This window comes from Lates calcarifer, linkage group LG20 (genome assembly GCF_001640805.2).
Source record: "Lates calcarifer isolate ASB-BC8 linkage group LG20, TLL_Latcal_v3, whole genome shotgun sequence".
Lineage (NCBI taxonomy): Eukaryota > Metazoa > Chordata > Actinopteri > Centropomidae > Lates > Lates calcarifer.
Genome location: NC_066852.1, coordinates 13,197,821 through 13,224,872, shown reverse-complemented (window position 1 = coordinate 13,224,872; position 27,052 = coordinate 13,197,821). Strand labels below are relative to the sequence as shown.

Here is a 27,052-nt window from a genome sequence, read left to right as displayed (position 1 = left end):
CCCCACCCTCGGCTGATGTTTACAAGATGCTGGTTCCAAACAGGTGCAGCACTGGCATGATGGGGAAAAAAGGGACGCAAACGGGGGGCTGAGGGGTCGGAGCGCCTTTTTCGACTGACTCCAGAACACCTGTGTCTTGCCAAGTGTGAACAAGATGTCTGGTTTCCACGTCTTGGGTAATGGCCCGCTCCTCTGCCAGCAACACTCTGGATCATCCTCCCCCTTGTTCTCCACCTAGTAGGGAATTCTGTAATGAACTGATGGGAGGGCAGATGAAGCTCACAGCTGCCAAATCTCTCCTCCTTTTCCAACTAAAGGATAAATGACTCACTTACACACACCACTTGCTCGTTCAGCGCATGGATCTCTCTTCCCTCTGTCTCCACGAAGATTAAAAACACAGACCTTCTTGATCAGATAATTACTTTGGCTGGAAATTAATAACAACCTTTGGGTGGAAATTGGTAATGAGGATGCGCACACATTGTCGCACACACACACACACACTCTTGCACATAAAAAAACAAACACTCCTTCTCTGCCTTGCCTTGTGTATAAAAAATGTATCATGTACAGAGAAGTATAACCAAGGCTTTAAAGTGAAAAGGCACAAGTGTTTTATTCAGTATTAATAAGTCTCACTAATGTAGCTACTACAATTTTAAAGCATATTTGAATTTATAAATGTAAGCTATAAAGGTTCCCTATCCTCCCACACACAAGCTCAACCTATAAAGTACCCATTTTGTTTTTCTCCCTGCCCCTCTTTATTCCTCGCACATACAGCTTTTCTCTCTTACCAATGGCAAGATGCAGCCAGTGACAAAGCACTGCAGTCTCTTCCACCTGTTTAGGTCCAACACCATTGTCAGACGCGATGCAGAGGTGATGTTTGGTCTCACGTTCTCGGCTTGTTGGCATTTTAGTGCTGGTCAGTGACCCTTGTGATCATCTAGAGGTATAACAAGTTTGTAGACAGGCAGTCTTCATATCAATAGTCAAGCTTCCATCCAGGCTTAGTGCACATTTTAGCCAAATTTCACAAAAAATTTGTGAGAGAAAATGCGAGTGTTGCCAGTCATTACTGTTATGCAAATATTAGGAGTTTCCCTCATGATAAATAGCAGATGATGGCTCCGTATTGTATCATACAGATCCAGTGTTTTCTTTTGCCACAGTTTTTTGTCTCTACGGTACATATACACAGCTACATATACACTATACACTAAATGGTACTTGATGGGCTAAGTGTGTTCTTATTGCACTTTTGTTGCATTTTGCTTTAGCAATGCTCCAGTTCTTCCACCTCTGCTAAGTGTAAAAATGTTCTTGTGATATTTTGAATTTTTGATATCACAGTGTGTTTTTTTTTAACTTGCGAACTGGAAATGTGGATAAAAACAGGTGGACAGAAACACATTTATTGAATTGCACCATAAGGCTCTTGCTACATGTGTTCGTGCAAATTGACCGTATATCAGTTGTGGTTGAGAAATAATTCTGATTCTGAAGATGATGTGTGGTTGTCTGCTGAGCCATGCTGTCAAGCTAAGGCAGTGTCTCCTCAGCAGAATTGTTTATACAGTACTTGGCTGGGAGGCTTGCACTCAGAGCATATAGTTTCTAACAACTCTGTAAATCCATCTTTCTTTGCATTGGCAATGGGGAGTGCCTCCTTTCCAATATGGTATGTTGCTGCAGCTGTTACCAACTTCTTTTTACAAGTCATCTTTTCACATAGCATGCAACAAGAGAGTGCAGCTGCCAGAGTGATTGTTCAGCACGGGCCTGCCTGGTTGTTGGATTGAAAAACATCGACAGCACTTTTTAGTTGGAGTTGATGGAAGGAGGGGTGAAGTGTCACCCTGTCTCTTTGCAAACTTTACACACAGCAGTGGTTTGCTCCATATCACTTACTCTCTCTCTCTCTCTCTCAAACCAAAGCAACCTTAGACAAAAGAGGTGACATTAACCTCTTTTGTTCAGCGCTTGAAATGATCCATGTGCAGCCCCTGTTCTGAACAATGAGCTCGCACAGCAAAGTAGATGAACTAGGGGGGCAAAGTGGGAGTAATGAGATAACAGAGAAACAAATTTGTGTTTCCATTAGAGTCACATTTAAAACTTTATGTAAAATTAAAAATAAATCCATAGTCCATAATAGCCATCATAAAAGCTGATGTATCGTTGACAAAGGTGCTCAAATTTTTCCCACGGGCACAGGCTCACTGAACATATTTGTGCAGTACTGTTCATAGGTAGCAGCTAGGTCAGCCGATGCACATCTGTAGCCTGCCTTAAATAAATACTGCAACACTCACCAGTTGCTAATATTGAACTTGCTAAACAAAATGTAACAGGCTTCTTAATATGGAGTTTAACAAAACATTCAGGGCCCATGTTTAGATTATCTGCTGATAGTAGATCACATTTAGGTGGACGGTGAGATTGAGATCAAGCCCTAGAAACTCTCCAAATGGGGGGATTTTTTCACATTTTATACACAGTCTGGTGTTTATTCTTTCACCTCATGACTCCTGCGTGGCATAACTAGCATGATGAATAGCATTATGCCTCAGAATCTAAACTAAAACTCCCTAAGTGTCTCAAACACAGAAAGGATGTTTTTATCTAAGAGGCCTCACTTGAGCCTCAATCCCTTCTTTCACAGACATGTAGCCTTTTCTTTTGCTACTCTTTCCACGTCCTCTGTCTCCTTGATGTTTGACTGGTGCTATGCTGTTTTCTCTTGCTGACTGTCTCCCCTGCCGTGGAAATGTGGATCGTTTCCCAGAAATCCTTTTAAACGGAACCGATTTTTATAAGAAAGGGATTTGCATTTAAAGCAACCTCCCCCCTCTCTGAAAGCCTGTAGCCCATCATCCGCAGTACCTCAATCCGATGATTAGTTTCCTCAAGAGTTAAACAGGCATCCGAGTGCCACAAGTACTCTCACTCCCTGTCTCTTTCTCCATTTCCCCCTCTCAGAGACGGATGCATATGGCAGCCGGGAATTGCAGGTGGATGATAGTTTAGCTCGGTGAGAGGATGCAGCCCCGGCCCATACATCCATGTCAGGCGTTCACTTTGGAGAGCCAGCCTGTCCTCCACCCACACGCTACTCTCTGAGAGTGGGACACAATGGGGACAGGCTGCAGCGGAGAGGGAATGAGGCCACAGCCTATCAGCCATAAGCACCAAGGAGAATGGCACTTTTAGAGGGATGGGGTTTCTCCTTTGAAGTGAGTCAAGGAGAGATGGGGAGACCGGCATGAGTCGACGAAACAGAGAGAGCAAGTGCAGAGAGGGCAAGGAGGGTGCAAGTGGGTGCATGTCTGCACACTGCATAATGAGCAAAGTATGTGTATTGCCTATTTGCATTCCGTAATCACACACACCTGGGGCAAGAGATGCAAGATATATGCGATGGGATGAATATGTGATTATAATAAAGGGATTAAAAAGACCTTTAATTAGAAGACAACAACAGAGAAGCAGGTATTTATCTCAAGTCCATCTTTCTCATTTATCTTGCACGCTAATCACAGCTGTTATATGAGGCATGCTGAGCATTGTATTGGAAAAATCTTTTGTGAAGCGTTTCCACACGCCATTGTTGTCTTATGCCTTGTGATGTTTTTGTCGTTACTTTCAAAAATAGCAGGCAGTCTTGGAGGGGAGAAGGCAACACGAGGCTGCTGAGACGTCTGAGGCTGGATGTGCAAGAATTGATTAAAAAAAGGCAACCTAGATGTTAAAATTTCCCTGCTCGAAGCATGCACCGTCAGTACACGTGTTTCGATTCGAGTCTGGGATATTTTCCTCCCTGCGTCACAGGTTGACCTACATCTTGTGTTTGATATGCCAGGGTTTTTAAGCAAAAATGCAATTCACTTGGTTCGACATCAACCTAGAGGACGTGTGCACGTTTGCTCCCACCTTAGTGCGTGCACGCCGCTTCAGTGTGTCTCCCAGGGCCTGCTTTTCATATACCGCACTGAACCAAGTGGGCTCTGCTATATACAGCATTATAGAGACATTCTTGCGCGCTAGCTGCCCTCCTACAGCTCGCACACAGCTAAGAGCTTTAAGAGGGAGTCATGCTCCAAAAAGGAACGGGTCAGTTTCAGTTAAAGAAGCATTAAACACCTTTTTTCTTTTTTGGCAGCTTGCTATCTTTTTTAAAAAAGAGTGCTGCTCATGAAAAGGTTCTTTCACTTTGCCTTCGCCACTATCACCATTGCTTCAATTGCAACTGATTGCTATCTCCGCTCAACCCTGTCCAATCGTGTGAAGAGGAGCCATTGTGTTATTAAACTTGGTGCACTTTTCTGAGATTGGACAAAAGTGTGGTTTTGAAATTCAAACAGTTCATAAACTACTGAATTCACCCCCTGCCGAAAAAACACAAAATGGCTGAGCGCGGAAAATGATGCTCTTTGTACTCTAACAAATGGCTCCACATCCGAAGATGAGTCTATCTTTATTATATATAAATATATATTTGTCTATATCCGTCTCTTCCACATAAACACCCAGTCGCCAGGCTTGTAGGAGCAATGCATAGACTGATGAAGAGAATTAGCTCTCAGCGTGTCTGTTGTTGGCTGAATATGAAAAAGTGTGATGTGTCAGAATAAAAGAGAAAATTCTCGCAGAGTGTCTGTTCTCTTGTATCTCTACTCAGATGTGTCAATCCTTAGATGGTTTATTTAGCTGGAGTCTGCACTGTTGGCTTCAAGCTGTCCACCTCCCACAGCAGATTAGTCACTGAAAGCTGTGTGTGTGTGTGTATGTGTGTGTGTGTGTGTGTGTGTGTGCGCGCATGCGTGCGTGTGCGCGTTTTGGCAAGATTGTTTTTTTTTTTTCCTTCCTAAAATGAATTGTAGACTCTGCTTTAGTAAAGGCTTTGATAAAAACTCGTAAGTACAGCAGTAGACATTTCTGGGGCTCATGGAGAGTTTGTTAGATACATCACAGCTGTAGATGGAGCTTTGTGGGCTTTTCATCAAACTAGATTGGAAATAAGATAAGTCACCTGTTATATTATTTTATACAAAAGTTCACATTTCACTTTTTCAACTCTAAGAAATGGGAGTTAGTTTTGCCTCTGCAACTCTGTAGTATAAATATCATTCCTGCCCTGTAGGTGAACGAACATTACAGCATTTTGGGTTCCCAGTCTTTTGAATTAAAACAAGAGGCAAACATTGCTAATAATTAATCCGTAGTTGTCTAACTGGGAAAATATCTGGTCTAATTATTGAAAGACACAGCAAACACGGGGGCAATAGTCGCTCCTGCTGGTTGGGAAGATCATCCCAGATTTCGGCACTGTGTGACTCCAATGTGTCCATCCTGCGGGGGTGCCAGTCTATGATTGACCCCGACCTCAGGCATCCCCACGGACAGGATAAGATAGAAGGGTAGATATCCTCTTCAAGGACTGAGAAAGTGTTTGAAAACAAGCTCAAAACCTGAACTTTCAAATGGTGTTTTTTTTTTTTTTTTTTCAGCGATGATGCACAGCTCAGTTCAGCTCTCTTGCTTTGCAGACGATCGGCTGCCCTCAAGCCTTCTGTAAAGGAGATACCTTAACTTAAGGCTAGTTGGTTTGCAGAGAGCAGTTTTTGACCACTGTGTGATAATGTGTCTTAGCTCCCAGGCATAGAGCAGTGAAGTGTCTGTATAAAGCTGTGTAAAGCTGAATTTGGTTCACGAGGATCTTGGTACTAAAACACAGATGTATTAACAGCTTTCTTTCAGACAGTGGACCCGCAATATGATGCAGGTCAAATCATCACATGTTCCACATAGGACTGAATGATTCATTGAATTTTAACTGAAATCGCAATTGTGATATAGTTATCATTATAATTATATTTATATACAGATGCCAGAGGAGAGAACTAGGGCCAGTCTCCCTGCCAGCAAAGCCACCGTTAGCAGATAGTGTGCGTAAAAAAACGCTGCTATTTTCGTCTGATTTTTCCCACGTCCACCTATGATTTTACAGAGACTTACAACGCTTGTCTGAGCTTTTCTTGCACTTAACGTGGCGAGTTGTTAACCTGTCTCCTCTGTGGATCTTCCGCTCCTGTGGGTGGAAGCATGCGTGAAGATGCACATGAAACAATTTTTAATTTTTAATTTCTCTATTTTTTTTCTTTGCTTTGGGGGGAGCTGCCAAGACAATGGGAGGGGAAACACAGGAATGATTTACCAAATAATAGTTACATTTTAGTTTCACCTCTTGGTCTGTCCATGTGCACACTCCCCTTCTTTATCTTTTTTCATGTGTGTCCTTTAAAACATCAGTGTCATTTAATTAATTTCCATTCCTGGTAGCAACACTAGTTCACCAAAGCTGGGCAGTGGTCCAACCCAGGTCAAAAGGAGCGTTGGCTGATGTGGGTTGAGCCACACAGATAAATCCCCAACACCATTTCAACCTGTGTTACTGTGTCAGTCTGAATGGAGTACACTGTAGGTTATGTGCGTGAAGTCCTTCCAAGATGATAGATGGTCTTGTAATTTTTCTGTTATATAACAAACTGAAAATGTGTGACATTTGTCTGTTTGCAGTCAGACATGGAAATGTGTTGTTTTCTCTGCCAGCTCTGATCACAAATCTAGACCGCTTCCTCTGATGTTGTCTAACACATCATCCAGATGATGAATCAGTGACCGGTGTGGCATTTCCCAGATGTAAAAAGCCCTTAGTAGATGTAGATGAGCTTTGAGTTTTTGTTTACCTCATTTTCTTCTCTCTTCTACAGTTGTACAGACTGTAGCCTTTGACAGAATCTAACAAAGTAAAACCTTTCACCAGAAAACACGGCTGTAAAGAACATCAGCACAGAAATTGTTTATTTTTGTTGGTTTAAAACACCAAAGTGCTGAAGTGTCGTGTGCAGCACACATCTATTTCCCAGAGCACTTGCCTTTCAATCGCGTAGCATCAAGGTCTTTGTGAAGAAATCTGTTTTTTAAGTTTAGAGGAGGTTACAGCATGAGTTAGAGGATGTGTTAAGTTCACAAAAACAAGGCATTTCCTGTCTCACCACACTTGCTTGTTTTTGCCTATTAAACTAAATAATATTGTAGAATTAAAATATATTTCCTTTATTCAGTTACACTCCGGCAGTATCACTGTCGCGTGTGCATGATGATGAATAAAAATGTGTCTGGAACCGCAGATCAATACTTGTGACCCACATTTTAAGGAACCTTCCTCCTCCCATCTGCAACAGCAAGAACAAAAAATGTTGAGAATTGGTGGGAAAGCATAGATAGTTTTACATTTTACACATGTAGTTGATTTAGTTAAGTTGAGAAGCACGTGGGTTATGATACTTGGCATCTGAGACAAGGAATGTGAACATAGAAGGTAAAGAAATAAGGGATAGCGAGGGAAGTGGAGGATTTGGTTTAGAATGGACTGAATATTGTGGATAGAGCTGTAATGATTAGGCAAATAATCAATTTGTTGATTAATCGGCAAATGTTTTGTTAATCAAATTCAGTCATTTTTTAAGCGAAAAATGCCAGACATTTTCTGTTTCCAGCTTCTTTACTATGAGGATTTGATCCTTTATTTTTCATAAATAATTGTAAATGGAATATCTTTGGGTTTTGAACTGTTGTTCTAATGGAAAAAAGACATTGTGAAGATACCGTCTTGGGCTGTGGTAAATTACAGTGTCAATTTTCACAATTTTTTTGAATAAAACAGTAAATCAATAATGAAAATAACTGCTATTTGCAGCCCTAGTCGTGGTGTTTCATAATAAAATTAGTCTCCAGATTACAGTGGAAATGATAATTCTGATGGCCTACCTTAAAAACCCATTGATCACACATCACTGGTTTCACCACTGCTTTCTAATTTGGGCATTATCTCTAGTCTTGCCTTTTTTCTACCTCACAGTATTCTTTCTTTAAAGGCAGCGTGGCTTTTGGAAATGCAGAGGTTTCGAAAAAGTGCAGCATACCCTCCCAAAAATTTTTAAGTTTTCCTTTTGTAATTCATTCCTCCTCTTATAGGATTCTGTATCAGGGAGCCACCAGGGAGTTGGGGTAGCCTGCAACAATGTTCTCAAGAAGCCAGTGAGTTGGGTTATTTTTTGAAGAAGGCTTGAGAAAGCAGTGCCCTTAATTGGAAGAAGCGGGAGGTGAATTCACTCAGTGGCAGATCAATATTCCAAAAAAGCTGAAATATTCTGAAAGGCATGACAGTTTAATCAATCATACTATATGAGAGATAGTGCAGGAAAGTATGCTTGAAGTTCTTTAATGTGTCTACTTAGAATTGAATTCTGAATGATTAACAATTCAAGCAGAGAAAGGAAGTGAGTTTTTCCCTTCCTTGTGTCCTGTTGGGAATTAAATGTTGAAGTCTACTTCTTTAACTTCTCCTTGCCAATAATAGTCAGTTCCTTCTGTACACAAATGCCCAACAACAGACACCGTCTAACACTGTAATCTATTGTCAAACGGTCCTAGATGTCACCTTTCTATACATAATGTTCATTATTCATCTAGTGGAGTCTCTCAGGGAATATCTCTGGCCTCACAGCTATGTGAATTTGTGCTGTGCTGTTTAGCAGTTGACACTACAGGTCAAAACTCATTACTCGTAGGCGGCGATATAAAAAGCCATAGAACCAAGTCGATGTCTCATATCCTCTTAACCTTAACCTCTCATTCAAAAGTTTTTATGCCACCGCGATTAAAGTAAATATTCTCTTTGAACTTACGCGACTTGAATAATGCAGCAGTTTTTTCTACCTCCTACTTTGCCACAATTAATTAAAAGGGAATAGCAATGAATCATAGATGCACCTACCTGTATTAATCTACATTTGTGTTTCAACATCAGGGCAAAGCCTTTCTAAAATCCTATCTGCTGTTAAGGTACATTGGTATATTCATGTTTAACACTGAGTAAGAATTTAAAAAGATCAGAACATACGTGCGGGCGAACAACAACTAGGAATCAAAATAGTTTTAGTGTTGTACTGAATTTATTATTAGCTAATAAATAGAAATCATCTGATGTCTCATACAAGCTCTGCAGTGTGAACTCTGAGACTGATACATGGGGGAAAAAACAACTTCAACTGGAAATGATTAATGTAATGATTCTGTCTAGTGAGTCTCTGCTGGCTGTGTAAACTTAATCCAAAACATTTCAGAGGTCAGGTATTGTAGACCTTTGCTCAATCCTCAGTGGTCTGGGTCAGTCAGTTTGATTCACAGCAGTGTTGATCCTCTCCAGTAGCATCTTTGGTTTCTGTCCAGTATCAAGCTTCCTCCCTAACTGGGTCACATCCTGTCCTGGGACAGAGACCAACCACAACACTTACTGATACGCATGATCCCCTACAGACAAGTAAGGGGAAAAAAAGGTGCCAAACATGAACACCTTTCCTTCATCTCACCTTTGCTCCTTTCATCTCTGCTACTCCATGACACACACTTAAAGTAGCTGAGGCTTTTGTTATACAGTAGACAAGGGGTTAAATCAGCCCCAACCAGACCAGGAGACGGGAAAGGGGGGGGCAGGAACCACAGGAAGCTGCAGTCTAATCTCACTAGACACAACTCTTGTCAAAGACACACAAGCATGGTTCATGTGCACACATACTCATTCAATGCATATCTTGCTAAACATTTACGTTCATGCATGCTAACCTACACAAAAACAACACTGGAGAGCTGACAAGTGAAGGAAAATCTTTTGTCTTTTTTATTTGTGCTCTTCATGTGCACTATGGTAGATAACCTTAGTGCCAAGGACATACAAAATTAGCATTTTTAAAGATTAACCAACAATGCTGTGTGTAGCATGTGGTCAGTAATAGCTGGGGGACAATCACTCACTACAGTATAATGAAGGTGATAATCCTCTTCAAACAGAGTTATTTGAATACTACAAAACAAACTTTATTGACTTTTCTAGTTGCACCTTTAATCCATCAAACACATATTAATAAAGGCAACCTCAGTAATTTTACCCATAGTCATCAATTTGTGAGTATTAGGCTCACTTGAGAATTACACTTGTTTACTTTATTTCCAAGAGTTAGGGAAGTTAGAGAATGCTTCTCTCATGCCTGTCCTATAAACATGAGGCTACAGCCAGCAGCTGTTTGGCTTACTATAGCACAAAGACTGGAAACAAGGGAAACAGCTAGCCTGACTCTGTCCAAAGGTAACAAAATTCTTCTACTACCACGGATGTTTGGATTTCACCAACAAGATAAACCATGTTAACTATTGAACTTTAGAGCTGCTGGTAGGTGATTTTTTTTTAACCTTTGGACAGACCCAGGCTTCCCTCTGTTTCCAATCTCTCTGCTAAGCTAAGCTAACCATCCAGACATGAGAGTGGTATTGATATTCTCATGCAATCCTTGGCAAGAAACTAAATGAGCGTATTTCCCCAAAATGTAGAAGTATTCCTTTTATTTTAAATGTGAAACATGGAGGTATCAAATTGCCTGAGGCACCAGAACATCCCATAAGCATGTCCAATTTCAGGGTATTGGCTTTGCAAAATGTAAAACATGTGGTGGCTTTATCCCCTTAAACACATGAGGCTCTGAGTGAAACCTGGAGGACATTAACTCTCCTATCATAGAATTATTCCACTACTCCAAGGAAAAGGACAAACCTTCATATTGAGCATTAGAAGTCTCATTGTTTCTTGGGAAGATATGATGTAAAAAGAAAGTATGGAGCGTACAGAAATACATCATAATGACACCGAAATGTTATCAACCTGTCATGGCTTCATGTCAGCTGACCGGGCACTTAAAAAAATACGCATTGAGAGCGAGTAGCCAATATACTGATAAGCTAGTCTAGTTGTCATGGATGTGTCATCTGTAAATCCCAAACCCTCTTCCTCTTCTCACATTTCTCATTTTCATTATCCCTGTTCTTCCCCTCTGTCTCAATTTCTCTAGGTGTATGAGGGTAATTGGCACTCTGTTTCTTTAATTAAAATGAGGTCTAATTGTAGCCGAAGCAGGGCAAACGTTCGTAGGCCTATAATTTCCCTATCACACTCCAGAGCCACAGAGAAAGTGGAAAATAGGGAGGGAAATGGCACGCAGAGTAGAAATTAACACAAAAGTGAAGTTACATATAAAAAAAGAAAAGGGAATTCAGATCAAATTGGCCCTGCTCTCGAATTTCGAGGTCATTCGTCTAAAGCTTGAAGACAGCTGTATAGAAAATGAGAGTGTAGCATTTGCCGTATAGTCCCTCTTTGTCAAAAACACAAAGTCAGGTTTTACATTTCAAAAGGAAACCGTGCACAACACCCTCCATTGTTATCTGCTTTTCATACAGAAAACTTAATACCTTTCCCTCTGCTGTGTTTTTCTGACATGCTGTGATGATAAAAATAAAACAGTACCATGTTAATACTGATATCTCAACCCACCTACTTCAAACTCACCTCTCACTGTCTTTACTTGAAAACAAAAATTGGCTAATAATGCCCATTAAAACTGTTTTTTTTTTCTGAATTGTCATTCCAAGACTGAGTCCTAGTCTCCTTGCCAGCTCCAGTAGGTGTTTAGACTCCTCTGGTGTCTCTTATTGTGGGCAATTGTACTGTAATTACTGTACAATTGTTTGTTTTGGGTTTTAAATATGGCCAGATGACGAATTTTCATTGTTTCTACATTTTGCTAGCACTCAGGGCAATTTTCCGGCGGTGGGTGGCCACCGCTCCTTAAAGAATGCAGGGGGAAACGCTGGCTTCCTCTAACAGGGCTTAAGCCTGAATCTACTTCAGTGAAAGGCAAGGCCGTGCATGCACATAATAGAAACACTCACGCTCATGCATCCTGTCTCATAAACCTTAATGATAGAGCAGAGATAAACAGTGATTACTAAGCCCAGGGCATGGTGTTTCTTTTCCACTCCTTCCAAAAAAAAAAAAAATCACCATATGAAGAAAGAGGCAGGTGTTCATATGAAAGGTGGAGACAAGGCAGTCTCCTGGAGCCTGAGTATTATGAAGGTGTTTTAAATTATGCCAGAGTGAACTCCAGGCAGACTAAATGAGGGGAAAGCACCGGCCTGAATTTTGCCACCCAATTATCCTCCTCATCCACCTCTCTCCTCTTTTTCTCTGCTCTCTGAAGACTCCCCCCCCCCCTTTATTGCCCGCCTCAGATTGTTGTTATAAAGCTGGCGGGCTTCTGTGGTTTTGAAGTGGAAGAGGGTGAGAAGCGTGTTTGTGTTTCTTTACAGGGAGTTTGCACGGAGAGGGTAAAATGAGTAGACTGTGAAAGAGAGATAGGGAAATGGAGAGGGAGAAGTCATTGATTAAAGTTACATTTACCATTTACCTCTCAGCGTGATATAATGACAGACCTGCTGCATATGCAGCACTGCTGATTACTGATGTCACATCATTGCTTTCATATGCTGTGCATGTGACGGGTCACCCAGACGACGGGAACGAGGAAATGACACAGAGGTGGAACGCAATAAGAGAGATTTAAGTAATTTGACTGTGCAACAGAGAGTGGGGTTGAGATGGCGATGAATTCTGTGTCTGTGTGGGGGTGGGGGTGTATTAAATTAGCCGGAGCTAAGATGTGAGCAGCGGTGAGCGCGATTGCATGGTCACTGAAATCATTATGGAGAAATGAGGATGTAAAGACTCAGATATTAATAGACAACGCTAGATGTTGTCCACTTAAAACACTTGTTCTTTTACGGTTAAATATTTTCTATTAAAACGTGTCAGAGTTAAGCATGTTTTATTCTGAGGGTGGAAAAGCTTTGCGGAAGGGGAGGGTATGTTTGTTCAATATAGTTATCAAAGCACATGTTTTTATGTGTTCTTATCGAATTTGTGACTCACGATCAACTGTTGGAGTTCTCTAATCCAAATATCCCTTTATATTCTAGTGTCGACTTCAGTCCATCCTGAACAGACCATACTATCATCAACCAACAATTAAATGTTGATCAGTTTTAAACATTTATCTCAGTAGGAAGCACAAGTCAGATTCTGCTTTATCTCTGAGTTTGTTTTTTTGTGCCTTCATGTGTATTTCATTGGGATGTGGGCTGATAAGTGGTAAATGTGATTGCCTCTCATTTCCACAGGATCACAGAGATTAGTAACTGTAGGCGTTGTAGTTATTTCTGTAAAATACTACAAGTGTTGGTGTCGCACAGTGTTGTGCAAAATATATTCATAGAGCACAAGAAGTCCATGACAGCTTTAATATCCTTATAATGCTCTGTGTAAAAGATTTTTTCAATTTTCAGCACAAAGACAACTGTAGATACTAATTAATACCTTTATCACTGAAATTGTAAACCAGCATTATTGGAACTTGACAGGATGAATACAGATGGAATCTGTGTAAAAAAAAAACAAAAAAAAACAGATACTTGACTTTGACATGCATGTATTCAGAGCAGATGTTTTGTACAACAAAGCAACACAAGTAGGAGGTAGAAATAACACATCTGAAACATCTGAGAAAAGCAACAGTTTTTTTAATGAATGTAAAAACCTATTATTGTATAGGTTTCAGTGGATTTCAGGCACTGTAATGTTCTTTTTGTAAAGCATTACCACTAAGATCAATGATGTGAGATGGAAAAAATACAAACCTGTAGAGACAACAATTGGAGAAAAATAGAACCATAAAAGAAACCTAGGAATAGTGACTTTTATATTGAGTGGGTGTAGTATTGCGTTTGTCTGTGTGTGTGTGTGTGTGTGTGTGTGTATAGTGTGTATCAGCGGGGTTATGGGATACTGACTTTACTGTTGAACCTTACATTTGGAGCCTAATTCAACAAAACATCTTAATAACCCCAGTGATAAACTCTCACTGAAGCCCCTATTTCCTCCAGCATCTATTTTCATGCAAGCGCTCTCCTTGATCATGGCACACAAGAGAGCTGCATTAAATCCTGTTTATTGGTAAAACCAAACTGCCTGACCCTTGAGATGAGCTTCTGCGGGGAATGTGTAGGGCCCTAAAAGCCGGTCGGTGACAGAAACCTCATCCCATCAGTATAAATATGAGTCCTGATTTAACAGAGACGATCTACTAAGACAGCTCGGGGGGGAATAATGATATCCTCACATGGGAAGAAGTCCACTCACCCGAACCTAACCATGCTTCAAGTTACATGCAGTTCAGGTCCCGGATATTATCAGGATACTGAATCATAGCAGAACTGCCCAGATTGTTTGTGAGCTGGCTGTCTGTCCCTCAAAAGATAAAAAAAATCTATTGTATTGTAGTCACAGATTGTGACTAGGAGGGGTTCAATGTGTGTCTGTTTTTGTGTGTATGTCTGTATCTACGCAAGTCTGGTCAATAACCTTGCTCCTACTGCTTGTCCCTGCGCTCCCTAGACAAAAGCAGTCTCTTTTCACCAGGTTTAGTGTGACCACAGGCATGGCGTGTCTCTGGGAACAGAGGGGACATGGAGGGAATAAAAACAAACATGAGAGGAAAGACAACTTTAGTGTAATGGGAATATTCTTGTAGCTGTAATTGACTGGTGAAACCCCATCTTCACCCTAATCCCAGTATAAGCATAAGAGCATGAGACTTGAAATGTCTTCACAAATACATTTGTGTTTCTCTGAATTGAATTCTCATTTTTATACTTCCCGCTGTGAATGATATTCTATTTTTCTGTCTTTTCTGCAGAGGTCCTGATGAACACCAAGACAGAGACTTCTGATCTCAAATGGACCATCTTCTCGCGTGCCAAACCCGAGGTATGCAACCCCAGCTTCACTATATTATCAGTATTCCTAACACAGACCTTGTGGTGACTGGGGATTTTTGGCTCCCAGCTGTTCCTTTGTTACTTTGGCTATAAAAGAGTTCCTTATATGGCAGGTAACTGACAGAATAAAGGAAACACCAGAGTGAATATGGGATTCAAAGTATATTGAAAGCAGCTGCTTTGATATATCCCATCAACCTTAGAGTTGGAGTCACTGGCTGCCCACAATTTTGAATACTGCGGCCAGAAAAAGACATATTTGTAATTTGATCAACTGAGGAGTGGTTGCTAGGGTATTTTTGCCAGCAGCGTCAGTGACCAAAACTGCTCAACTTGCTGATGTCTCAGAAGGAAAATGGCTACAGTGATGCTGGCAGAGAGATTTCTGGAACTGGACAGAAATACCCAACAAATGTCTGCTTTTGATTTAAGATGCAAAGCCAAACAGAGCGACATTCTATAAATGGTTTTAGCAGCCATTGTCCTTTGAAGCAGTTTATCAAAAGCTTCACGTTGTCACAACACTAACACCAAGGAGTATAAAACAATAATGCAGTCAAAGATGAAGGGTGACAATGAGCTGTCTGCATCAAAAAGTACAGATATTAAAAGAAAACCATATGGTTGTTTATTTAGTAAAAGATTGTGGCAGCTTCATAGTAGATATCTGTAGCTTCCCAATTTCAAAAATATTTCAACATGACTTAAATGTTAGCTGCTGCATGCGCTTTTTATAGGGAGATCAAGTACAAGGTGTGATCAGAAAGTTTCAAGACTGCACCTATCATAGGCAAAAACTGCATCCGATTTTTTTTCTTTTTTCTTTTTTTGTAAATTTGGCCACCATCCCCTTCGAAGTTATCACCTTGTGCAGTGATACATAGCTCCCGGTGCCCCCGCCACACTTGGAACGCTCCCCTGGAAGACCCTTTCTGAAAGCGTGTCAAGCGCCATCTGCGACTCGTGCTGGATCTCCTCCACTGTGTCAAAACGACGACCCATCAGCTTGAATTTCATTTTGGGGAAGAGGGAGAAGTCAGCAAGAGCCAAATCCAGCAAATAGGGCTGTTGAGGAGCGACAAAAACGGCCAAAAACCTAATATTCATGTCAAACCTCCAGCATAATCATTGTGTCGCGACTACCATGTTACTGAAATCATCGATATAAATTCATATTTTACCAGTGGTGTGTATCCAACTAAAGTGTGTGAACAGTGATAACATATGTATTAACCTTGCTGTGTGTATTAACACACATGGAATATTACATTTTTTGTTTGTTTTTTATAAAGTTATGAAATAAAAAGTAACTGTATTGACATTAGAAGGCTCACTGTAGTGTGTGTTTGCTGCAGGGGCTGTATTTAGATCTTTTCACTTCAACACAATTTGCCCAGGGGTGCCCAAAACTTTATAACTGCATGTATGGTGTGAAACCATATATCGCTGTAATTATAGTTATCTCTTTGATTTGCTTTCAAAACACATTTTAAACAATTTATTTAAGTGTTTTTTGTGAAATCCAGATTAGCCCTGTGGGATGTTTTCTGCATCTTCATCACAGAAAAACATTTTGTTCTCAGAAATATGTACTGCCAAAGTCCATAGTATTTATTTTTTGGGATTAGAAGGGAAATTCTCCCTTCCAGTGATTCAAACCTGGCTCTCAGTGCTGTGCTGCACTGTAATTCATTCAGACCAGTATTCTGCCTCACTCAACACATCATCTGCAAATGGATTTTTAAAGATTTACATATTTACATAACTGAATTCTGAGCCTCAAGTTCAGCAAATCTGCTAAATTCTGCCCTGAGTATGTTAATTTCTTGCTTGTTTCCTGCTCTTGGGAACATAGTGGTGGTGAACATATTTGCTGTTGACTCAGAAGTCAAACATGAAAGCATTTTTCAGTTGCATTTGGCTCCCCAACAAATGTAGATTTCTGTGGAGGGGTTTCAGTTCATACATATTTGTGATACCCCCTCTGTATTCTTGCATTTTAGTCTAAAAGTGTGTTTGAGGGGGTGAAAGCTGCATCTGTCGCTGATGCTGTGTGCAATAGTGTGCTCTGTTTGACAAGTGAGACTTGTATTCCCACTAGCTGGGCTGCAGCTCAGTGGGAGGAATGATTTAATAACCCAGATTCAAATTTGGGCTGGATCAAAATCCACAGCAGGCCAGATCTGTCCCACAGGCCTCTGACAGGTGCATTACAGGAGACAGCCAGCAAGGATTGCAACATAATTATGATGAATAGGACTTTTAATGTGACCAGTTATTTAAAGACTGTAGTGAATGTCTTTACAGGACAATTAAATATACGCTGGGCTCACAAAAATGTTCTGAAGATTTTGGTCACGTGTCATTTTAACGTGCAACCTGACAACCCTTTGTTCTCCTCTTTGCCCTCAGTGGGAGGAAGTGAGCGGCTTAGATGAGGAGAACAACAGCGTGAGGACCTATGAGATCTGTCAGATCGACAGCTCATCCAGCCACTGGCTGCGCAGCGGCTTCATCCAGCGTCGAGGAGCATCTCAGGTTTACGTGGAGCTGCGCTTCACTATGATGGAGTGTTCCTCCACGAGCACCCACCACCGCAGCTGTAAGGAGACCTTCAACCTCTACTACTACCAGGCAGACTCCAACGAGGCCACGGCCACTTACCCACCCTGGATGGAGAACCCATACACCAAGGTACGTCCAAGCAAATCACAGCCTCGTTATTACAGCGTATCAATATTATTTAATGACTTCTCTTTCTCTGTGGTTGCCTCAAGAATATTTAAAATGACTTTTAATGTATCGAATATTTGCATTAAAGGGCTACTCCATGTATTTTACACCTGAATATCAGTTTATTTTTCATGGTTAGTACTACTCAGCCTGTGAAAGCCACTTTAAAATCATCAGTAATTTTTTTGGCTGAAAATAACAAATATTTTTGTTACTGATGAATCAGTTAAGGGTTTAGTCAACTGAATGTTAAATTCTCACAAATGAGAAGCTGTTAACATTTTGTTTGGCATTTTTGCTGGTAAATGGAACTGAAATGATAAAATTGTAATTAATCATCAATCAAAGTACATAGTGGCAGATCTGTTTTCTGGCAATCTGACAGTTTTCTTATTGATCAATTAATCTGCCATAATCATTGCAGATCTGATTAATTCTCTCAATCTAACATAATCCTGATGATGTCACCAGGGTTATCTCTGATTGAAACTTGAAGTTAGTTAACAGAAAGCTTGTGTTACAAACTGGGGATTTGGAGCTGTTTACCAGGCAAGGATTGAATTGCATTATGCACAGTGTAGAATCCAGTATCTTTTACTCATACTGGGGATTCACTGATATTTGACTGACTGCTGACAATTTTCCAAAGCATTCTCTTAAGTTTGTAGATTCACTTCTCACCTTCCAATGTGCAGTTGGCTTCCATCCATTTCATTACAGGATCAAGATCAGCTTGCAGAGACTAAAAAGTTACTTTAGCTATGTGATGTTTTTACAGTAAAACGTTTTGCCACTTTTGTTTTATATCCAAGTTACATTGTATTTTCTTGGGAGCAAGGACTGTTCTGAAAACTCTCCTCGTCAGTGCATTCAGTCTGTTTCACAACCTTGCTCATTGTTTACCTTCCGCATTTCATTTGCCAAACACATTGCTTATAAGCACTGTGCTTTTCAGCATCTCCTCGTCAAACCTCTGATGTCAGAGCGTCCTTGAGCACCCCACCAAAGAGAGGTTTTGAAATAGTCCCTACTCCTAGACTTCATTACCACTTAATAATGTAACTGTGACAGAAAAATAAAAGGAATGAAATGTGTGCTGTGATGAATTACCTTTCTCTCGAGCAAGTTTCAAGTTCCTGCAAGTTGCGGTTCAAAGTGTACTGTAACAAATGGGAAACAATGGATGCCGGGAAGGTAGTAAATCAATCTAAAATCACTGTGGTGTGCTTTGGAAAATATTCAATAATGTAAAACATATGTGATGTTTAGTTAATGGGCTAAAATGGCTAAAACAGGCAAAACCACCATTTGTGTGTGTTGGAATCTGGCCATTATATAAGGTCTTTTCTCTTTATTCCTGTCCTAGGTGGACACAGTGGCTGCAGACTTTCTCCTGAGGAAGGACGGGGAGCGGAAATTTAATGTGAAGACCTTAAGACTTGGCCCTCTGTCTAAGAGAGGCTTCTACTTGGCTTTTCAGACTCAGGGCGCCTGCATGGCTCTGTTGTCCGTCAGGGTGTTCTTCAAAAAGTGTCCCCCCCTGGTCAGTGCTCTTTCCTCTTTCCCTGAGACTATTCCCCGCACTCTGGTGCAGGAGGCGCAGGGCGAGTGCGTGGAGCATGCTTCCCAGCAGGGGCCCCGACCTCGGCCCCCTAAGCTCTTCTGCGGGGAAGATGGCCAGTGGGTCGGCCAGCCGACGACCTCCTGCGCCTGCTTACCGGGATTTGAGCCCACTGAGGGACACACTCGATGCACAGGTAAGACGGAGGTCATGTTAGGAGCCATATATTCAAGTAGGTATTTATATAGACTACATCCACATAGGCACCAGAGCAGGCAGACTAAACAAGAAAACAATGGTAAGGCGAGGGCGGGTTTTGCTGAGTGAGGGTCGAAGAGTTGGAGAGGAAGTGAGAGACCAAGGAAGTTAATGAGGGAGGAGGGCGACTTTGACACGGAGGGGACAGAGAGAGGTCAGGTGGGGCAGCACTTATCTCAGAAAGGAAGAGCAGGGTCAAAGGCTTACTGCTGTGACAACTCATGGTTCAGCTAAGAAAGAAGGAGCACAGGAGGTGGAAGGTAGCGGGGGGTGGAGGGGGTGCTCGGGGTAGAGATCATATCGCTTTGAGAACATCAAAGCAAAAGCAGACAAAAAAAGAAGGAAGGAGCAAGATGATTCTCTCAGGAGCTATGCAGCAGCTCCGTCTAATGAGTCCAATTAACAAGCCTCGCGCATGAACACCCCCCACCCACCCAGCACCATCACCACCACCACCACCAAACACATACACACACACACACACACACACACAGACCACATTACACCAAAACGGAAGAATGGTTGAGAGGTAAACACTGAGAAACACAAGAGGAAATGCTACATTTTCTCAAGAAAATGTGTGGTTTGTGTGTGTGTATCTGCCTGTGTTTGAAAGTAGGATTCAGTTTGATCTCTGTGGGAGGTATAATGATTTTTCATAACAAAAAAATAATTTCAGACATTTTGCTTCTGGTGAAGTGGGGTTGGCATTTCCAGCATTCTATCACTGAAGAGAGCTGTAACGGGGGGAAAAAAAAAACTTTCACCAGACCATAAAGGGAAATTTATAGCAAGATTGAACAGTTAATTTGCTTCGTAGGCCGGTCATTTCGGAAAATGAAACCGACATCTAGGTTTTAAGTTAGATTAATTTTGCTGTAATGCCATTATCTGCTGTAGACAATACATGTATTTTCTGGGTCAGACACAATCCTCTAACGTAAAACTTCCAGTGTTCTGGATAAGCTTGATTAGTATAAGTTGTAGCGGGCTACAAATACTGCTGCATGGGAGGGGTACATTTCCCCCATATGTCTGTATAACTTTACCAATGTTACATAATACAGAAAATTACAAAATATAGATTTGAAGTTGTGACAAAATGTTTGCAGCTGTCAACAAGCTCCAAAAATAATTCATAGCAATCCTCATGTCTAAAACAAAGTGTATCATTATTTACTCCAGGTTCCTGCAGGATTGATTTTGGTCAGAAAAAAAAGCCCAGAACTCAAAATAAGAGAAGAAAGGTTCATACAAATTTGAACTGCTGCAAGTGCTAAATATTTGCAGAGCTCTGCCCAGTGAAATGTGAAAACAGTGTGCGTTATCTCCCTGGGTCTCAAAAGCAGCATCCATGTTAGTTTCTTAATCTCAGTCTAATGACAGTCGTTATCTGGTGAGGTATGCAGCAGCGCTCGCCACACACCACTGACTTTTTTTCACATGTGGGAAATTCCCCGAGCAAAAATGTCGCCCAGAGTGCGTTGACCCCTGCAGAACAAGTCGGTTTTGACCATAACAATGCTCCACTTGGTGTGAAAGTTTGCTGTTTTAATCCTCTGGTTCAGCAGCTAGAGCAGAATTTCAGCCGCCAAAACTGAACCCAGAATAGTAAAGGCTGCAGGTGTTGGTGAATGTATATGTGGCATTACAAGGTGACAGCTCATTACAGATTGACATGCAGGACAAGTGTTGGTGCGCTGAGTCTGGTGTGTATTGTGTTTGTGTATAGAGGCTGAGAGGAGGATGGGTTCAGACTGGGGTAACTAATGACTATTATCGTATCAATTAATCTTTTTTTTTTTTCCAATCAATAAATAAACCGCAAATCCTTGTATCTGAGATGCTGGAACCAGCCGTTATTTTCTGTCAGTCAACTTATTGGTCGGCTAAGCCTTTCAGCACCAGTTCAGTCTGATCTCACGGCTTCTTTACATCTTGAGTACTGTATTTGGATCATTAGTTCTTTGTAAGGACTGCCTCATGTTTGGTTTTGTTACTGAGATGCAGTCAGGTAAATTCATCAATAAGCAGCATGCCAATGGTGTGTATTCACTGAACAGACTATTGCTATTTATTACTGTCCTCAGTTTAGCGTCCTCATTATATGTTTCTGTCAGTCAATCTGCAACCATCTGGCACCTAAGTACCCCATACAAAGAAGAACAAAACGTATTTGCAAATTCAGTTTGACCAATGTAAGGTCTCTCACACAGTGGGTATTGTGAAAGCCGTCAGTGTTTTGTAAGTTTATTTTATGCATCCTGAGTGTTTTGCAGGCAGTTTCTACCATGGTGTGAAAATTTTATGAGATGTTCTGGATAATTTTGCCTTCATTTGTTCTCCCCTCTCAGCCTGTCCTGTGGGTCAGTTCAAGTCAGGCACAGGAGGACAATGCACAGGCTGTCCGGGATTCAGCCACGCTGCCACTAAGGGTGCTTCGGTGTGTGCGTGTCGCCCTGGATTCCTACGTGCCGAATCGGACCCTCCCGAAACTCTGTGCACTAGTAAGTATGGATACAACTGCACTTCTGCAAAAAACCCACATGCGAATATGGAGGCATTCACTCGTTTGTTCTCTCTCTTTACCTTCCCGTGCTCTTCTTCACTCTGCTGTTTCTCTTTTCCTCTGGTGTCATTTAGCCAGGCTCCTTTTAATCTGCTTTGTGTCCTTTCTCCCAGTGCTGGTCATTGAAATGCATGTCTTTTGTGACAGGTTGTTGTGGTGGTGGGGGGTAGGGCTTTTTTTCCAAAGTTGAAGAGGCATTGATGGTCTCAAGTGACACCTCCATGCGGATTCAGGAATTTCAATTCAGCCACATGTTAGACGTGTGAATGGGAGGGACTTTTTAATTAGGTGCCAAGACCTGGAATGGCCTCAAAGAGGAAGTGAAACAATGTGAAACTCAGCACTGGGCTGTTGACATTTTCTCTGCAGATGTGATATCAATGCCAACTGGAATTTGCATCCCCCAATTTTATTATTCCTGATAACTTTAATTACAAAGCCTTTATCTTAATTATTAATCACTTAATTATGCCATTTCTATTATAAATTCTGTTTTTGTGCTGGGTTGTCTGTGCAGTTCTGCACATCACCTATATTTTCAATTTGTATGCAAAATTGCAAACCAGCCGCGCCATCTGTAAATCAATGCCACCTTTTCACCCCGAAAATAAGTCTTTCACATTGCCATGACAGCCTTGGTGATTTTAATAAAGTGGATTCTGATTGTTAAATCATAAAAAGTATTACCTCTAAAAATCCCCATTCCCAAATGTTGAATCCAGAATTCATATGCGCCCAGATTGTCTGTGATGTTGCCCCACTTGGGTTTCCAATGAGAACACTTATTAGCACTTAAGTTAGCTGCAGGCTCCCCGACAAAGCTCTGTCTCTTTGGCAGGAGCAGAAACTCATTCACAGCGGCTGAGTGGTATTGCTGTTTAGTTATGCTTGGCTTGAGGCAATAGCTATCTTCTTACAATTTTCAGACAGCGATCATTATCATCCAGTTTTCAGACAAACGTAATTGCACCAAATTCTGCAGCGCATATGCTCCTGTTGTGACGCAAAGGCAGTGCAGGGGCATTGTTCTGCTTCGTGACTACATGTGCAGGCTGGATGAAATGATGTCTTCAGCGCATATGGAAGAAACATAAACAAATGGCCTGTGTGGGTCACGGAAAGGTAAAGCAGCGGTGAAACAGACACAGAGGAGATTATGATTTAATTTGATAGAGAAATTTCATACACTATGATTGCGTCAGGCGCAAACGACAACTGGAAAATTAAATGTGATGGCATTTTCGACCAAATGATGTGGCGATATTTGGGGGATGACTACTGGTGCTTTCTGAAGGCATTTAGTCATTTAGTCAAAAATGAAAAATTATCATATGTAATGTTGCCATAATGACTCAGCTGAATCAGTTTAACAGGTTTAGAAAATTGCAACACCTGTGTCTGACATTAATGCTGCTGTTACGAAGAGGAAAAGACAACATTGAAAAGAGTTGTTTGACATTTTGAGAGATATGCGTATTTGCCTTCTTTAGACATGGATGAGAAGGCTGAGAAGACCACTCTCATGTCTGTATTTTAAATATGAAGCTACAGCCCGCAGCTGGTAATAAGTATATTTCCCAAAATGTTAAACCATTCCTCTAAGCAGAAGGATTGTGCCCTGACAGGAGCTTGAAGGGCAGTTATTCTGTTCATTTCCAGTGTTTCTGACATAAGGAATGCCATTTTAACTTCTTTTTCATCACTGTAGAACCTCCATCAGCCCCACGTAGCATCAGCTACCAGATCAACGACACCACACTCAGCCTGGATTGGAACGAGCCTCTGGACAGTGGCAGCCGAACAGACCTGAGCTACGCTGTCAGGTGCTCCGTGTGCAGGTCGCCCAAGGGACCGTGCCTCCCCTGCGGAGACAGCGTCAGCTACCGCCCATCACAGCACGGCCTGCTGGGTCGCAGGGTGGAGGTGTGGGGCCTGCTGCCACAAACCACATACACCTTTACCATCCAGGCGCTCAACGGGGTGTCTCAGCTCAGCGGCAAGGACCCTGCCAGCGAGAGTGTCAACATCACTACAAGCCATGACGGTAAGTGGTGGAGAGGAAAGAGGTGGAAAGGTATAAATAATCCGAATTTCAAGCAGTGTTTATAATTCTTCTGCCATCTGTGCAGTGCCATCGCTGGTGTCTGTGATTCGGAAGAGTGACTCCACGGAGAGCAGCCTGACTCTGCACTGGTCAGTCCCAGCTCAGCAGCACTACACCATCCTGCAGTATCAGCTACGCTACTGTGAGAAGGTGAGAGCCTCCTGACAGCATCTCTAAACTGTGTGGCTATTCCGATTTCATTACTTTCTTTTTCATGCATACTACCCCTCAGGATTGTAAAACTCTCTGCTACATTGCAGATGTAGTAAACAGGAGGTGTATGGAGTTTCTTTCCAATCTTTATTTAAGAGCACGGTCTTTTAGTTTTAGAGCATTATTTCTTATGCTTTCCCTTAAAACTCTCCCCTCTCTCTCAAAAAATGCAACTGGTGAGGTTGAACATATGTACAGAAAGGGTCTGTTACTGATACACTAGTTGTCATAGCTTCTGTATCAGTAGCAGACACTTTCTGCACATCTACACACAAATATGCACAACCTCACCAGTTACATTTTCTAAAAACTTAGCTTAGTGATAGCCTCTCATTTTTGACTTTCTTAATGTGATAGCTAGTTACTTTAGCTGTTGGTACTTTTCCCATTAACACTGAAATGCAGACAACAGAGAAATACTCCGGCGTCCATTTTTCATCTGTTGCTTAGCAACAGTGTTTGCATAATTAAGCACGATTAACAGCCAAGTATCTTTTTATCACGGATTTATTCCCATGTTTCAAATATGACTTTACCAATTAAATTTTGAAGAATGTAACAGTACCATTAAAAATAAAATACTTATTTGAGGTCCTTGACTTTGGCACTCCATGCTGTGAATTATCCACTGGACCTGGGTAAACAGTAAACCGCCCGTAACGGACACTGTAAGAAGCAAAGCAAGCACACCTGCATGGAGACAGTGCTGATTTCATTGGTCTACGTCATACCTGGAATTCCACCGGCTTGGGAGTTTTGACAGGGTCATTGCAGGCAACAAAAATCTGCAAGCGAGAGCAGAAGCAGAAGCTTCGTGAGCGCACAGAAGTAGCCTGAGCGTGAGGAGAAGGATTCAAAATGGAGCACAGGACATTTGTGCAAGCAACAATCTGAGTGCAGAGTTTTGAGCGAGGGGATAGAGTTTTTAGGGAAAGCATTTCAAAATCTCATTGTAAATGAAGAAATAATGCTCTCAAACTGAATAAAGATAGGAAAAAGAAACTTCATAGAGGTGGCAGTAATTAATGTTGATTTCCTCACACAGTTCTGAAGCATGTAGGTCAAATGAATCACAACCAAACTGTCCTGTAACCAAACCTCCATCATATTAGTTAAGATGCCTCTGATAATTCTATTTTAATGTACAGTAATTGTAGTGAATGAAACTCTAGGTTTATTTCAGTTTTGTTTGAATTAACTTCACATCGACAAGCAGTTGTATATAGGGTATTCAAATATAGGGTATTTGAATTCCTATAGAAAACCCTTTAGGGCCATTTCCAGAGTTTTGTGGGTTTGACTTTGTGTTGTTTTTTAACAGTGATCTTTGTCATTTCACCTATTCCCATTTTACTCTCACTTCCAGTCCAGCTAACTCTTGTTCTTCATTCAGGAGCGACGTAGCGAGGATCAGTGCCACTACACGGAGAGTAACAGAAACCAGGCTGTGCTGACAGACCTCCGCAGGGCCACTCAGTATGAAGTGCAGGTCCGGGCACGCACCAAAGCTGGTTATGGCAGCTTCAGTCCTGCAGCCATCTTCCGCACCCTGCCTGATGGTGAGAAAAAGCCCTGTTTACTCACGAAGGCTGACTTTCACACGCTTTACTCTACTCACATTTTTTTTCTAATTCTTTTCTGCACAGTTAGGCCTTGCACAATTTCTTGTTATGAATTTATTGCCTGCGTCCTTGTATCGACTGAGTGTCCTTGCATTGAGCCTCTGTAATATTATAAATTCCTGTCATGTTCTCTCTTTCCCGCACTTACTTTTCTTTACTACCAGTGTTAACCTCCTGTCACGATTTCTGTTGTTACATTACTCCAACTCTCCTTTTCTTCTCTCTCCATCTCTTTTGTTTGTCTTAGGACACGACTCCTCCCAGTTCTTGGTACCTGGCATCCTTATCGCCGTCGGGATGCTGCTGCTCGTCACTTTCGTCTTTGTGGCCGCTTACTGCATACGGTGAGAACAAGGGAAGGGGAAAGGAGCGGAGAAAAAGACAGAATAACAGGAAAACTGTGGGGGAAAAAAATGGGGAAATCGAAAACCAATAACAGCCGTGACCCCAATTTTACAGTTTTGCACCACTTTGTTCTATTGTTTGTACAAATCATATCTTATCAACAGTGGATTTGCACTCTGTTACCCACACCTTTTTTTTCTGTTCGAGGCAGTTCAGACACAAAGCAACATTCATGATGTCTTTTGCTTGCACAAGCTAAAAGTTATCCTGCTCATTAGAACATTTTCCTTAGGCTTCATTGTTTGAGTAAATAATGTTGGATGCCATCAGTGGGAGAAAGAGAGAGAGATTGTGTGTGTGTGTGTGTGTGTGTGTGTGTTTGTGTGTTTGTGTGTGTATGTGTGTGTGTGTGTGTGTGTGTGTGTGTGTGTGAGAGAGAGAGAGAGAAAGAGAGATTGAGAGAGATGACGATAGAGGTAGAGGGCAGGGAGAGACAGGATGCAGGCGTCCCAACCCTGTTTCCACAGGACAGGAGAACAATAGCTGTGACCTTGTGACATACACACATACACACACACACACACACACACACACACACAGTTACACACACACAAACCAGTGGCTGAGGCCCAGATCTGCCACTAACCGAGGGTGGTGCATTATTGCTATTTTAGGCTTGTGAGGTGGGAGAGGGAGAGAAATGGAGGAAGGCAGGGATCCAGTAGCTACAGGGTTGTTACAGTCTTGCAGGGATGAGTTTTTGCCAGCAGAATTATAATGGAGCCACTTGTGTCAAAGAGCAGAACCAGAGGGGCTGGCTCAGGTATTCATCATTACCACAAGCCATCATG

At 41.6% G+C, this 27,052-nt stretch overlaps 1 protein-coding gene across 1 annotated transcript in view; it reads left to right on the top strand.

Moving 5' to 3' along the window:
• The window catches only part of ephb4a (eph receptor B4a), a 35,900-nt gene that overhangs the window by 3,242 nt on the left and 5,606 nt on the right, over positions 1-27,052 (top strand). The window contains exons 2-9 of the mRNA XM_018692099.2: positions 14,715-14,785; positions 17,209-17,490; positions 18,896-19,286; positions 21,703-21,855; positions 23,626-23,961; positions 24,047-24,171; positions 25,628-25,793; positions 26,104-26,200. Coding sequence (XP_018547615.1) covers positions 14,715-14,785; positions 17,209-17,490; positions 18,896-19,286; positions 21,703-21,855; positions 23,626-23,961; positions 24,047-24,171; positions 25,628-25,793; positions 26,104-26,200 — 1,621 coding nt within the window. The remainder of the gene's footprint in view (positions 1-14,714; positions 14,786-17,208; positions 17,491-18,895; positions 19,287-21,702; positions 21,856-23,625; positions 23,962-24,046; positions 24,172-25,627; positions 25,794-26,103; positions 26,201-27,052) is intronic.